Source organism: Ornithorhynchus anatinus, chromosome 1, assembly GCF_004115215.2.
Source record: "Ornithorhynchus anatinus isolate Pmale09 chromosome 1, mOrnAna1.pri.v4, whole genome shotgun sequence".
Classification (NCBI taxonomy): Eukaryota; Metazoa; Chordata; class Mammalia; order Monotremata; family Ornithorhynchidae; genus Ornithorhynchus; species Ornithorhynchus anatinus.
The window spans coordinates 76,064,258-76,079,871 of NC_041728.1; the positions used below are offsets into that span (position 1 = coordinate 76,064,258).

The 15,614-nt window shown below is 42.9% G+C and overlaps 1 protein-coding gene across 1 annotated transcript in view; it reads right to left on the reverse strand.

Annotated features, from left to right (window-relative positions):
- The window catches only part of KHDRBS2 (KH RNA binding domain containing, signal transduction associated 2), a 562,712-nt gene extending 552,698 nt beyond the window's left edge, over window positions 1-10,014 (reverse strand). Inside the window, exon 1 of the mRNA XM_029062307.2 lies at window positions 9,875-10,014. Coding sequence (XP_028918140.1) covers window positions 9,875-9,965 — 91 coding nt within the window. The 5' untranslated portion in view covers window positions 9,966-10,014. The remainder of the gene's footprint in view (window positions 1-9,874) is intronic.
- Window positions 10,015-15,614: the final 5,600 nt, after the last annotated feature.

The following is a 15,614-nucleotide window of genomic DNA, read 5'->3' on the forward strand; positions in this document are numbered from 1 at the left end:
ACTCAACTCATTCCAACGTGATCTAGTCACAGACTGCTTATTCTGTATTTCCCCGACCACACTTTATGGAAAAAAAAAAAAAAGACAGCATACATTTCCTCTCCCCATGTAAAACTGTCTTGAATTCCTTTCACTACCAATCCTCTGTCCCCAGAATCTCAACTGCCACTGCTTCATCTCAAAAGTCACTTCTGTTACCACCTGTCTTCACCCTACTGATTTATACTGCAGGTAGAATGGTTAGATCTTTTATTCAAATAATGATTTACTAACATTAGTTAGGACTGCTTCAAGTAAAAAATGACTTGAGTTTTTCACGTTTAATACCTTCACAGATCAATTCACTTTTGGTAGCCTGCTGTTAAGTCAGTTACAAACGCACCTACAAAATAATGGCTCCTTAGGATGCCATATACAACTTGCTCTGGCCGATGACCCTGAAGCAAGAAGTCACAAATAATCATGTCCTTCTGCATCTATTCACTCAATCCATTTGTATGGGAGGTGGAAAGCATGTCAGCCACTCTCCATACTGAGGTTGAATTGCTTTAGATGTACTCACAAACCACTGTCACACAAAAAAATCATATTGTTTATGATGAACAGTCACCATCTCACTGAACTGGAACCCGAAACAACTTCCTTAAACCACAAAGACAAAAATACAACCAAAGTGTGTTCCAGAATGGGTAATCACACTGAAATACAAAAAATACAATGGGCCCCACTAAAAATCAAACTTTGGAGTGGTGAGGAGGGGGTAATTTTTGTCTGTCTCCCCCTTCGAGACTGTGAGCCCATTGTTGTGTAGGGATATCTATCTGTTGTTGAATTGTACTTTCCAAGCGCTTAGTATAGTGCTCTGCACACAGTAAGTGCTCAATAAATACAATTGAATGAACAACAACATAAAAGCATTCCAAGATACTTTCAATTATCTAGTAAATTTTTGGAACCTCTGACAGTTCATCATGTAGAAGCATCAACCTATATTCTGTTGTTATTCACTGTGGGTAAAGTAATGGGAATAAGCTGGAGGAAGTGAAATGGTAAGAGGAGAAGGAGGGAGTTGAGGAAAAGAAAAAGAAAGCTTACTTGTAAAGTTGCTTCACCAAAATTTTCCCCCAAAAAACCCACTGTCCTAGGAAGTCACATGAGAAATAGTTTTAAAAACTTGACCAAGGTGCCATATTGAGGCCCAACCTCAATATTTCATGTTCTATGTAATCAAAGCAATGTGGCTTAGTGGAAAGAGCACAGGCTTGGCAATCAGTAGATGTGGGTTCTAATCCCAGCTCCGCCACTTGTCTGCTGTGTGACCATGGGCAAGTCACTTCACTTCTCTGTGCCTTGGCTGTAAAATGGGGATTAAAAGTATGATGCCCATATGGGGCAATCTGATTACCCTGTATCTACCCCAATGCTTATTACAGTACTTGGCACATTGTAAGCGCTTAAATACCATAATTATTATTAGTAGGAGAATTACAGGTCCCTGATCTCTGGGTTTCTTTCCTTGAAATCATGTACATATCCATCTGATTTATTTTAATGTCAGTTTTCCCCTCCAGTCTGTAAACCTAATGTGGGCAGGGATCGTCTATACTTATTCTTTTGTACTGTACTCTCCCAAGCACTTGGTACAATGTTCAGTACATAGCATTCAATAAACACAAGTGACTTATTGAATTGATACTGAGTAAATCAAACTGTTTTAAAAGCTTAGATAAGTAGCTAGAAAGAAAAAAAAATTCAGTCTCCCTGACTAAAAATGTCATTCCATGCAAGACATAAAATTCAGCCTTCAATAATAGGAACTTTAAGAAAAATGATTAAACAAACACTCCTCACTATTGACTTAAAAGCACTCAATCACCTTGTCCCCTCCTACCACAAGCCAACCCACACACTCTGCTCCTCTAATGCTAAACTTCTCACTGTGACTCAATCTCATCTATTTTGTGCTAACCCCTTGCCCTCATCCTATCTCTGACATGGAATGCCTTCTCTCCTCCAATCTGTCTGCCCTTCAAATCCTTCTTGAAGGTACATCTCCAAGTGGCCTTCCCTAAGTCCCCCTTTCCTCTTTTCCCACTCCCTTCTTCACCGCCATGACTTGCTCCCTTTGTATTTGCTCCCTCCTAGCACCACAGCACTTATGTACATATCTGTAATTTTTTTTAATTAATATTTCCCCACCCCCCCCAGACTATAAGATTGTGGTGGGCAGGGAATGTATCTGTTCACTGTTGTATTGTACTCTCCCAAGCAGTTAGTAAAGTGGTCTGCACATAGTAAGTGCTCAATAAATGACTGAATGAATGAATTCCTCTCCAAACTTTTTGAAGCAGGTTGTCTACACTTGCTGCCTCCACCTCCTCTCCCCAAGGCCCTACAATCTGACTGCTGACCCTGTCAATTCCCAGAAATGGCCCTAAGTTCACCATTGATCTTTCTTCCAAAATTCAACACCCTCTATCCATAATAATCTTCCTCAACCATTCTGCTGCCTTTGACAATGTGGATCACCCCCTGCTCCAGAAACATCACCTAACCTTGGCTTCACTGACACTGTCCTCTCCAGGTTGTCCTTGTAGCCCTCTAACCAATCCTTCTCTTTTGCAGGATCCTCCTCTGCCTCCTACCCTATAACAATGGAGGGTACCTCAAGGATTAGTTCTGGGTCCCCTTCTATACTCCATATACATTCCTGTATTGAACTCTTCTAGTGCTTAGTTCAGTATTCTACCCAAAGTAAACATCCACATACCCATCTTTCAAGAGATCTCTTGCCTGTTTTCAAATCTTTCTCCACCCATACCTCCAACCCCATCCATTCTCACTTTCTAAAAAGCACAAGCACACACTATATTCCCTCCTTGACTGCCACTATTCACTCCCTGATGTCTCCTCCCTTCTGTCTTCAGACATTTTCATCTTCCCTATCTTAAAAACACTTCTCTGGTTCTCCATCCCCTCCTGCTATCACCACTCTATCTGCCTCTTCCCACTTTTCTCATTCATTCAATTGTATTTGAGTGCTTACTGTGTGCAGAGCACTGTACTAACTGATTGGAAAATACAATTTGACAATAGACAGTCCCTACCCAGCAATGGAATCACAGTCTAGAAAGAGGTCCAAATTCCTGGAATGGGTTGTATATATCACCTGTCTCCATTCCCTCTAGAACTCTCTTCTTGACTCCCTACAATCCAGTTTCATCCCCTTCACTTCACTGCAACTGCTCTCTCCCAGGTCACCAGTGTTCTTCTTGCTAAAACTAAAGAACTCCACTCCACCCTAATCCTCTGTGACCTTTCAGCTGCCTTTGACACTGCAGACCCCCAGAATCTGTCATCAAATCCTCTTGGTTCTTTCAGCATTTCCAGAATTCACTACTCTCTCTCCATCCAAACTGCCACCACACTGATTTGGGCATTTATCATATTTTGACTCAACTACTGCATCCGACTCCTTGCTGATTTCCCTGCTTCCAGTCACTCCCTCTCTAGTCTTTATTTCATTCTGCTACCTGTAGTATTTTACTAAAACATTGCTGCATGTATATCTCCCCACTCTTCAGAAGCCTCAAATCATGCTCATCCCTCTCAGTCATATTTACTGTGTGGAGAGCATCATACTAAGCACTTGGGAGGGTACTATATAACAGTTGGTAGACAATTCCCCTCCACAAGGAACTCTTACCAAGCAGAAACTCCTCACCCTTGACTAAGGCAAACATTCAGCTCTCTGAATGTTCAGACCCCATTCATCCCAACTCAGCTAGCACACTTAACTCCCCTCAAACCAATTTACTCACTGTGCCTAGTTCTCATCTTTGTTAACATCCTCCCCTTATGCAGCACTCCCTTACCCTTCACACCCAAGTAGAAAATGACTTTTCTCCCCCTCAAAGCCCTTTAGAAATCACATCTCCTCCAGGAGGCCTTCCTAGAGTAATCTTTCCTCTTCCCAACTTTATCCTGCAACTGCCATCTATGCTTTTCTGTGTCACCTAAACAACTAGATTACCACAATCCCCATGGGGCTTGCATGCATATCTAATATACTTCAGAATTTCCTATCTATAACTTATTCTGATGTCTCCTCAGCTAGACTGTCAGCTCCTTGGGGCAAAGATCATAACTTGATATATTGTTATTAAAAATTAATGTTACATTAGCTTCAGTAATGCTTCACAGAGCGTTTATTAAATGAAACCCTAATGAAAGTCCTGAAAATATACCCAAATACATTTTAACTATCTTTTCTAGACATACAACTAATTATTTTTAGTTCTGCCATATGTAATTTACCATCCATTTTGGTGCTTAATGCTTATGCTTTTTTTTCCCCTCCCCATATTTCCTTTTATTTTCTACCTTTAATAATAATTATACTACTTGTTAAGTACTTACTATGTGCCAAGCACTGTACTATGACCTAGGGTAGAATCAAGAAATTCAGGTTGTACATAGCCTCTTTCCCACATGAGGCTCACAGAGTTCCAAGAGTTTCTCTCCACCTCTGCATTCCTTAGGATTCCCAGATTCTTTGGTCAAGAGGAAAAAGCTGTAAACTAAGCTTGGTTAATTCACGAAATCCAATAAAGGTTTTACATGCCAAGGAAATAACACAAAATGCCCCAACAGAATCCACTTGTAATGCTTGTAGTTTGACTGTAAAGGAAATGATGGCCCTGTCTTCAGGGATTTGGAAAGGCAAATGACCAAGTCCTACTCTACCATCAATCAAGTCCTACTCTACACCCACCTGTGCTATTTGTCACCAAATTCCTACCAGTGGCTACATTGCTTCCAGACAACTGATTTGTGCTCTTTTACCTTTCACCATGTCCACCTAATACTGTAAAGAGTGAAGAATTGTTCTCTTGATTTCAATTGATAATTGCAGAGTCAGCCAACTCCCCAGTTTTTCCTTTGCCTCAAATTTTTGAACAGGATAACAGTAGCCCCTAAAGGAAACTTGGTGCTTCCGAGAGAGTAAAGTGAAATTCAAGTATTTCTCTACAAAAACAGACTGTTCACAACAGGAGGAACAACCTTCGAAAAACCCATGGCAAACAGGAATGTGGAGGCTACGTCAACAGTGAACTGGGTGAACAGTGGCCACAGGTAATCAATTTAAAGCCATCTGAGTGAACACAAAACAATTTTCTGCAGTGGCTTCAAATTGCTTGGGCAGAGTCAAGTGTTTGGAAATATATCCTTCAGGTAATATCTAGAATGCAAGTAAAACAATTTTTATTTTTGGCAAAAATGCTCAAAGACAAGAAGAGATGAAACTGGCATTCAAAATTAGCACTGCCAAAGGGCAAAAAAGTAACTGGGTGGATGGCTATCACTTCTTGAATCAGCCAAATCAAATACATTTGTTTTGATTTGTTAGCCAGCAGAACACCCCACTGTCACAAATTTCCACTTCAGCACAGCCCGAAACCAGATAAAATGGATATTTACTAAAAAAAAAAAAAAAAAAAACCCTCAATTTGGCAGTTTGGATTTTACCCAGATGTCTCCGAGGAAAGATTCAACCACAAAAAATTATCCTACCTTCAGACTGTTTGGAGGATCTCTTTCCCAAATCCCATTTTAGTGAAGCAATGGATTGCATTTTCAAGAGTGCCTTTTCCAAGATTACAAATCGTCCAAAATTGTTTCGGGTTCCACTTTTTGGCTACATAACTAATTTCACAATGCCTCAGACTCAGCACCCTAAGGCATTTTGGTGGGATTTTAGCATTACAGTTAGCTCTATTTCATTATTTGATAAATCCAACAGTGGCTAAACGAAAATCGAAGAACTCTATAAAACCATTACATCACATCACAGTTTTCTGTAGATGAATGCATGAAAGCAGGACTGGGATAACTGCTACCGCTACCTCTGGAAATACTTACCTCTCTCCCCCTACATCAGGCAGCAGCTTTCGTATAATCAAAATGCCACTTCTCTACTATGGAGTGCCAAATGCCTAGTCGACCAGGAAACACAGTCATTTTACCAGCATCTTCCATGACTAGACTCTCTTCTCTGAACTATATTGTCTTTATTCGTTATCTAAAGTAGGGGCTATTTTAATCAGTGATCTGTCAGCAAAACTCAAAGTCTCCTCTTCATATAATTGCCATGAGTTTCTTTGTACCACTTCATTCAGAATTTTTAGCAATTTCTATTTTTAAAAAACACATTAAAATGGCATTTCTGCCCTTCTCAGTACAACTAATCACTATTAAAACAGCACAAAACTATGCAAAAATATAAATACTAAAATTAATATTCATGCGAGAATTTACTTAAAAGTTCAATGAGTTTAGACACACTGTAGTGTGTTTAGACACACTGTAAAAAACAAAACAAAACAGAAACCTTTTGTGGAGTCCAGCCCTTAGACAGTATTGGGGGGAAACAGTTTAATAGCAACAAAAAAAAAAAATGAAGGAAGAACACAAAACAATGTTGTGATTTTTTTTTTTCTTACTTGACCTCTGTCAGTACCATAAGAAGAAATTCTGGGTTTTTTTATTGGGTTCATCAATAAATACACTACAATTTTGTACCCAGGCTAAAGTCTGTACTAGATGAATGCAATTTTTATGACAAGCTCCAGTTGTTGAATTTGCTCCAAGTACAGCACTCTCATAGGAGTAAGACTACTTACATTGTATGGGGCTAACTTTTATATATGTATAAAGGAAACATACATATATGTATATGCATATACATATACGTATGTATATATACACACACACACACACACAAAAGAATGACAGCTGCTGGCTTATACCAATGAACAAGAGATATTACAGATACTCATCAACTTCATAAACTTTCAGCTGACAAACATGATCATGAGAGGTGATTTGGGAAATGTTATTTTAGCATTAAGTGATCCATTTTACAGGTACCTCCCTTAATAATGGCCCTTGACTCTATTTATTGCCATTGTTCTTGTCTGTCCGTCTCCCCCGATTAGACTGTAAGCCCGTCAAACGGCAGGGACTGTCTCTATCTGTTGCCGACTTGTTCATCCCAAGTGCTTAGTACAGTGCTCTGCACATAGTAAGCGCTCAATAAATACTATTGAATGAATAATAATGGGTAAATTAGTTACTCTATAAGCAAATGTATGCACATGCAGCTTTAAGAAAAATAGAAATGGTCTTGAGTAATATACAAAGATTTGATTTTTAAAGTATTTCAAAAGTCTCATGAAAATACACAGCATTCTAAACTGTACACCCTATTTATGGAATCTTCTGACCCTTTAAAAGGGTTCTTTCAGATAATTTTCTATTGTCAACACCAGGCAACCTGAGATTTATCAGGTCACTAAATCAATGCTGGGAGGTTGGGGGACTTTCGACTTTTTAATTTTCATTTCATAAAGCTATCCTTGAGTCTTTGGCAATGATTAAAAATACATTGTAGGACTCAAATTAAAAAACATGGATGGGTCCCAATACTTCAAATTGCAAACCTGTATGCAGTACTCTCTCTCCAAATCCTGACTCGAGGATAGAGCTTCCAAGAAACTGAATGATGTGGATCATGTTTACTTCTTACTCGTCCTCTCTACTTTTCTGCCTGCCAGATATGACGATGAGCAGATCATCGGTCTCCTATGATAGCCTTTCCATGGTTTGTTTATGTTGAGAAGAATGAAGATGTTTTCCATGGTTTTAATTGGTAACTTTCCCATTCTAATGAATGAAACCATTTCAATAGACAGCTTCTGTAATGATATAAAATGTGTCTACAGAAAACTTGACAGATGGTGTTTTGAAGGATAATGCCAGGTATCTGGTGTGAAATCTACATTAGCATTTTCCATTGACTCCAGAGGCAGCTCACCTAAGTTTGTTCTTTGTTTTAAATATTCAAGAATTGCTTGTCTCAGGTTCAGAGGCAGTAAGTAGTCATTAATTCATTAAAAGCCTATCATTATGCACTTTGTGCATGACCCCCAAAATGCCCAGTTACTAAAATGCTCCTCCAAATTATTAGGCTATAATTTAAGCACCTCTCCGGAGTTTAATTCTTTGAGGCTCCTTCATGCCTTTTCCTTCAACCTTGTACTGAAGCAGTAGCTAGCGCCCCCTGCTGAGAGAGGATCAAATTACATGTCCAAAGAAACGTGCCCCTTGTAGAAACCGCAGAAATTCAGGTTCATAATATTTCATCAGGTACCTAAGAATATTGTGTTTCTTTTATAGCTTGTTAAAAGCCATCTACATGGTCAGTCACTAATTCTTTCATACACAAAAAAAATTAAGAATTTGGTATCAAGATAAAAAACTGGGTTTTTTTTTTCCTTTTTTAAGACTTCCTCTGCTACATTCTAGGCACTTGGGGGGAAAAAAAAAAATCATTTTAGTCTAAAAATCTTATTTAAGAATAGTTAAGGAACTGCCACGCACGCTATGTGCTTTTGATTTACACCTAGGTGGAAATTTTCATTTTCTCTCTAGCATTGTACTTTTTCCCTTATTTGGGTCTGAGTTTCTCCAGAAAGTGCGAAAGTAACCTAATTAATCATTTCTATTCTCGTAAGATTCCCATTCAGTACCCAGAAACGTAGTAACAATGAAAATGTCTTCCTCCTCTAAACTCACGAGTAATTGAGCTTTCATAAGATAAGTTAGTCTGCACGCTGAGGATTCTGATTAAATCTGTCTTTAATGCCCATCCTGCTGTAAAATGCAAATTAGGAAAAATAATATTTAGGACATAAACCTTAAAAACTGATAAAAAGCTAAGCGAGTTGAAAGCAAATTGAGATCAGATTTTCACGGAAGACTTCCTCATGATGTAACCCCCATAAATGCGTCTCAGTGTACAAAAAACTTGTCACATTAAAATGTCAAAAAGAAAAAAAAATATATGTCCCCCAGCCGTTTGCGCTATCCTGTGCGTCGTACTTATTTGTACTCAAATTAGCAGTGAGTCAAGAATATTCGAGGACTTCAACGAAAACTGTGGACGACTCCAAATATCCTGGACGGTCGTCGTAGTTGGAGAATATGATCGGAAAACCGTATTTTCTCCCCTAATCACTTCAACAGCCTGTAACACCTTCGTTTCAGACGAGCCCTTCGAAAGTGGAGAGCAGCAGCACATTTTAGGCAGAAGCCGAGAGACTAGACTTTACAGAGCAGCTGATTAATGGGGAGCCTAGGCCCGGGGGCGGGGAGAGGGGGGCGTCTAACACCTTTGCCCGGCATTTAATCGCCGCCCTTGAGATGTGGACATTCATTCACAATCAATCGTATTGATTGAGCACCTACTCTGTGCAGAGCACCGGACTCGGCGCTGGGACTGGACAATGGGGCAAGAGGGAAGGACCATCCCGGCCCAAGGCCGGGCTCCCCAACATCTGCATCCTGTCTCCTAGGTGCCCCGGGCGCTCTCCCTTTCGGCCCCAGCGCTTGGCCGCGGGGGACACCGTTTGGCGACGAAACGGGCTGCCCGAGAGCCTCGCCGGGCGGCCCGATCACTTCCAAACGCTGCAGAGAAAAAGCGCCCGGCAGAGGATGCCACGTCCATCCCCGTTCACTTCCCCGACCGCTCACCTGGTGCCCCTTCCCCCCCCCCCCCCCCCCACCCCCTTTGCAAGACGATCGCGGAGGCATCGCGCCCCGAGGCTCGGACAGCTGCGTGGCGGGCAGGGTCGCGCCGGTCGCGACAGGGCGACAGGGCTCTCGGGGGAAGGGACGGATGGGGAGGGGGACACCATCCGCACGCTTTTTCGCGGCCGGCGGGGGAGAGGCAGAGGCAGGTCCCCGGGGCCGACAAAGACGGCATTGGGGAGCGCTCACTGTGGGCGAAGCGCTGCGGCGGGGAAAGTCTTACCTTCTGCCAAAAGGCGCATCGCGTGCACAAAGGATGGATCGAGGCTATCTTTCTCTGCCATCAGCTCAGGCAGGTATTTCTCCTGTTCCATAGTGGGCACTCGGGACCGTCCGTCCTCGCTCCCGGCCGCCCTGCAGAAGCTCCCGGGGCTGGCGGCGCCCCCCCCCCCCCCCGCCCCTCTCAGCGACCCCCGCAGCCCGACGCCCTCCGCTCCAGCTGCGGGGACTCGCGCCCTGCGCGCCACGCTCTGCCTCCGCCGCCCCCCTCGCCCTCCACGGACTCCTGCTCATCCCCCGCGGCCTTAACTAGGGAGGCGGGCAGCAAGGCCCCGCCCCCTCCCCGATCCCGGCCCGCTCATTGGTCCGCGCGGGCGGAGAGGCGGGGCGGCCCGGCCGGGCGGAGCGATGCTATTGGCTGAGTGGGCGCTGATTGGCAGGGCGGCCTTTAAACCGCCCCGAGGGCAGCCGGACTTGTCCCTTCTCAGGGGCAAGAGGTCGGGCTTGGGAGGTCGTGGCTTCTAATGCCGGCTCTGCCACTTGTAATAATAATCATCATGTCGGTATTTGTTAAGCGCTTACTATGTGCACAGCACTGTTCTAAGCGCGGGGGGAGACACAGGGGAATCAGGTGGTCCCACGTGGGGTTCACAGACTTAATAAGGTTGGTATTTGTTAAGCGCTTACTATGTGCACAGCACTGTTCTAAGCGCGGGGGGAGACACAGGGGAATCAGGTGGTCCCAGGTGGGGCTCACAGTCTTCATCCCCATTTGACAGAGGAGGTCACCGAGGCCCAGTGAAGTGACTTGCCTACAGTCACACAGCTGACAAGTGGCAGAGCTGGGATTCGAACTCATGACCTCTGACTCCAAAGCCCGTGCTCTTTCCACTGAGCCACGTTGCTTCTCCTTCACAGCTCAGTGGAAAGAGCCCGGGCTTGGGAGGTCATGGGGTTCTAATGCCGACTCTGCCACTTGTAATAATAATCATCATGTTGGTATTTGTTAAGCGCTGACTATGTGCAGAGCACTGTTCTAAGCGCTGGGGTAGACACAGGGGAATCAGGTTGTCCCACGTGGGGCTCACAGTCTTCATCCCCATTTTACAGAGGAGGTCACTGAGGCCCAGTGAAGTGACTTGCCTAAAGTCACATAGCTGGCAGGCGGCGGAGCTGGGATTAGAACCCATGACCTCTCACTCCCGGGCCCGAGCTCTTTCCACTGAGCCACGCTGCCTCAGTTACCTAATCTGTAAAATGGGGATGAAGACCGTGAGCCTCACGTGGGACAACTCAACCTGATAACCCTGTATCTACCCCAGCGCTTAGAACAGTGCTCTGCACATAGTAAGCGCTTAACAAATGCTAACATTATTATTATTATTCTCGGGGACCTCATCTGCAAAATGGGCAAGAAGACTGTGAGCCTCACGTGGGATAACTTGATTACCCTGTATTAATTCAGTAGTATTTCTTGAGCGCTTACTATGTGCAGAGCACTGTACTAAACGTTTGGAATGTACAGATCGGCCACAGAGAGAAACTATCCCTGCCCAGTAACAGGCAGGGATAACAGTCTAAACGGGGGAGAGAGACAGCCAAGCAAAACGGGGAAGAGAGGCAGCCAAGCAAAACGGAACAAAACAAAAACAAGACAACATCATCAAGATAAATAGAATCAAGGGGATGTACACCTCATTAAGAAAATAAATACGGTAATAAATAATATATACAAATGAGCACAGTGCTGAGGGGAAGGGGGAAGAGTAGAGGAGGGAAAGGGGAAGGGGAGCAGAGGGAAAGGGGAGGCTCAGTCTGGGAAGGCCTCCTGGAGAAGGTGAGCTCTCAGTCAGGCTTTGAAGAGGGGAAGAGTTAGTTTGGGGGGGGGGGGGATAATAATAATGATATTTGTTAAGCGCTTACTATGTGCAAAGCACTGTTCTAAGTGCTGGGGGGATACAAGGTGATCGGGTTGCCCCATGTGGGGCTTACAGTCTTCATCCCCATTTTACAGATGAGGAAACTGAGGCCCAGTGAAGCGACTTGCCCAGAGTCATACAGCTGAGAAGAGACGGTGTGGGATTAGAACCCATGACCTCTAACTCTTTCCACTGAGCCTCCTCTCAATGTGAGGAGGGAGGGCATTCCAGGACAGCGGTAGGACGTGGGCCAGGGGTCGACGGCGGGATAGGTATCCTTTGTCTACCCCAGCGCTTAGAACAATGCTTTGCACATAGTAAGGGCTTAACCCATACCAACATTATTATTATTAAACTGGGGAAGAGGGAGGGGAACGCAGCCCCCGTGACCCCGTGTCAAAGCCCCCGGGGCCTTATCATAGGGCAGGTGTGCGCGCTCCTTCGCAGGTGATTCCAACTGGAGCAGATTCCTCCCCATTCCCTCCCGTCCTGCGGCATGATTGGAGTGACGAGAAAAGAGGGGGGAGGCATCCTGACAAACTTTTGCTTTCAGCTAGACAGGTGTGCTTGAGACAGGGGAGAGGGCTCACTGACCAAACAATGTCATTGCGACGCTGCCCGATGAGACCCTCTTCTCTCTAAGTGACCGCATATTCTCTCCGGCATTTGTCCCCTCTCTCCGACCCGGCGGTTTGCTAAGGTGAAGGAGGAGGGGAAGGGCTACGGGGGAAAAGAGAATTATCTACAATGAGCGGATTCCTCCTTCCAAGTTGCCATTCCCCCGGACCTTTGGTCATCGCAGGGCTGCTCATCTGCACCAACCCCCCGCCCCCACCCTTCAAGTGCTTTTCTAAAATTACTTTTCTTCCTTTTCGTGGGATGCCGAATGAGCTATACAGACGCATCCAGGTGGGTGTATTTCCATTCGTGGCAAGTAGTCTTTCTCTACTCCCATTTGCTGCCAAAGTATCCTCACCCCACCAATGTGGCTATTGCCTCTGTGCTGCTGACTACGTCCTTGCTATGACTTTCCATCTGTAAGTGAGTCTGCTCTCTAAACCACTTCATAATGTGGTTGGTTTTTTTTTTTACCTCTTCTCCTTCCCTGCTCCCCACCCCTTTAATCCAAAAATTTTGGGAAAATAATGATCATGGTATTCATTAAGTGGTTACTATGTGCCAAGCACTATTCTAAGCACTGGAAAATGGACACCTTCCATTTTGAAACCTGACATATTTTCAATGAATGTGCTACTTGCCATTCTCTTGCCCTCTCTCGTTCATTCCTTTTTTATACTCCTATGCTTAGATTACCACTTCTGTTACTTTCCCCTTTGTTTGGTACTTAAATTCCAGGAAAGAGGAATCCACTCACACCAATTACTAACAGTGGCAACTGGGCATGAACAGGTGCTCTGACAGGTTTTATTTGTAATCAGGCAGCCTTAATTGCAATCAGGAGGCAGCATGATTTAGGGCACTTCTTACCCTAGCTCGGCCCCTAGCCTTCTGTGGGACCTTGGGCAAGTCATTTAAGTCCCCGGGGGCCTAAGTTTTCTCATCTGTAATATTGGGATAGTATATCTCTTAACCTTTGAGTTCTGTGTGTCTGACTCAATTGTCTTGTTTTATCCCAGTGCTTAGGCTAGTGCCTGGCAGGTAATAAATGCTTAAATTATTATTATTATTGTTGTGTGCCATCCAGTTGTTTACAATTCATAGTGACTCCATAGAATTACTTTCTCCAGCACGTCCTGTCCTCTGCCAGAATTCCCAACCTTTCTAACAGTTCTTCCGTTATCGTTGTTATGGTTTGAATCTATCTGGCTGCTGCTCTGCCTTTTCCACATTTTCCCTGGACTTTTCCTAGCCATAGTGTCTTCTGCAGAGAATTAGTCCTCCTTATTATGTGTCTAAAATATGCTAATCTAAGTTAAGTCATTTGGTCTTCCAAAGACCATTTTGGGTTAATTTGCTCCAAAATCCATTTGTTTGTTTTTCGGGCAGTCCATGGTATTTGCAAAAGCCTTCTCCACCACCTCATTTTCAAAGAATCTATGTTCTTTCTAGCCTCTTTTTTCCCTGTCCAGCTTTCATATCCATACATTGTCACTGGAAACACCTTAGAATTGATGCTTAATGAACACCAGGATTATTATTAATATTATTATTATAGTTATTATTTACATTTTAGGAGTTTGTTCTTTCTGTCCTCTGGGCTGAAACAATAGTTGAGAGGGAAACAAAGAGCAACCAGGTGTCTGGCAGATGGTCAAGAATGACTACCCAAGTTGAAATGAATGAAATGGGGACAAGACATGAACTACAAAACTAAATTTGAATTAAGGGATTTCATGTCACTTCTCTTCACATTAGAAATTACTCATCCTATTTCACCATCTTTTCCATGACAAATGGGTTAAAGATTAAAACTCTCCCATGATCCTCCAGGCTACACACTTTACCACAGTATTCCTCTGGAATCCTAGTTATCAATCAACCCCCAAGCTTTTTTCCTTACTGTCCATTATGAGGGGCACAAGCAGGTACCATGGCACATATAAGCAAAACTATGAACCCCATGAGGGACAGTGATAGTGTCTGACCTGATTATCTTGTATCTACCCGAGTGTTTAGTACAGTGCTCAGTAGATAGTAAGCACTTAAATATCATCACTATTGGTATTTATTGATCACTTACACTTATCGAACTAACATTAATATTGTTATTGCTGGGTAGAGCAAGGATTCAGCCAGGCCAATTTTTTATTTGTGCTTGCAGTGCTTGGAAAAATTAGAGGATTTATGTAATGGTCGCTCTTCTTGGCAACTCTACCTCAACATCTTCATCTTTCTCCCTAAGAACTTATTGTGGACCACTTGTTAAAATATTTATACAAACATCTCTTGAACCTATAGAAAATTTCAGACTACATTACTTGTGATTTAAAAGTAACTTACTATGCATTGTTATACATGAGTTTTAAAACACAACTTAAGCTCTCTCCTGTCAACCTTTCCTGATTTAACTTTTTTTTCTAATAACCACTGGTATAGTCCATGTCATGAACCACTTCTCCAACTCAATTGATTCCTGAAATTGTTGAATGTGTAGGTACATAAATATTTTGATTGCAGAACTCATCAGTCTTGCCAACCATATTAAACTGGTAGCAACTTGGGGAAAGACTTGTGAATATTGTATTATACTCTCTCAAGTGCTTAGTACAGTGCTCTGCACACATTAAGTACTCAATAAATGTTTTGACTATTCCTTAATTCATTTCCCTAATCATATACATTGCTACCTTATACACCATGTCAGTACTCAATCCTCAGTATACACTTTCCTATCATTATTGATTTAATTGACCCAAAATACTGACTAGTCTTATAAGCACTTGAATCACCATAAAAGTAGGCAACTTCTTGTGAGATATCTCCCTTTCACTAAACATGGCTGTTCCTAAGAACAGTAAAGAGAGCCCATAGTGCTGACCTCTAACCCAACCTACTTCCCATCCATCATACCAATAATGAAATTCTCAGTAACTCTTCTTCTAGACATTACAGAAACTACAACCCTCTAGCAAATATAGTTCTTTTTAGTTTTGAGATACTATAACTCAAAACATAGAAATAACTTTAGCAGTTTCCTCTCTCAGAAGTATACTAAGAATTAGCAATAGCATTTGTTGAGTGCCAGTTGGGTATAGTGCACTGTACTAAGACCTTAGGAAGTGCAAAATAAAAAGACCCTTTCCCTGCCCATAATAATAATAATAATAATAGTAATAATAATAATAATGGTATTTGTTAAATCCT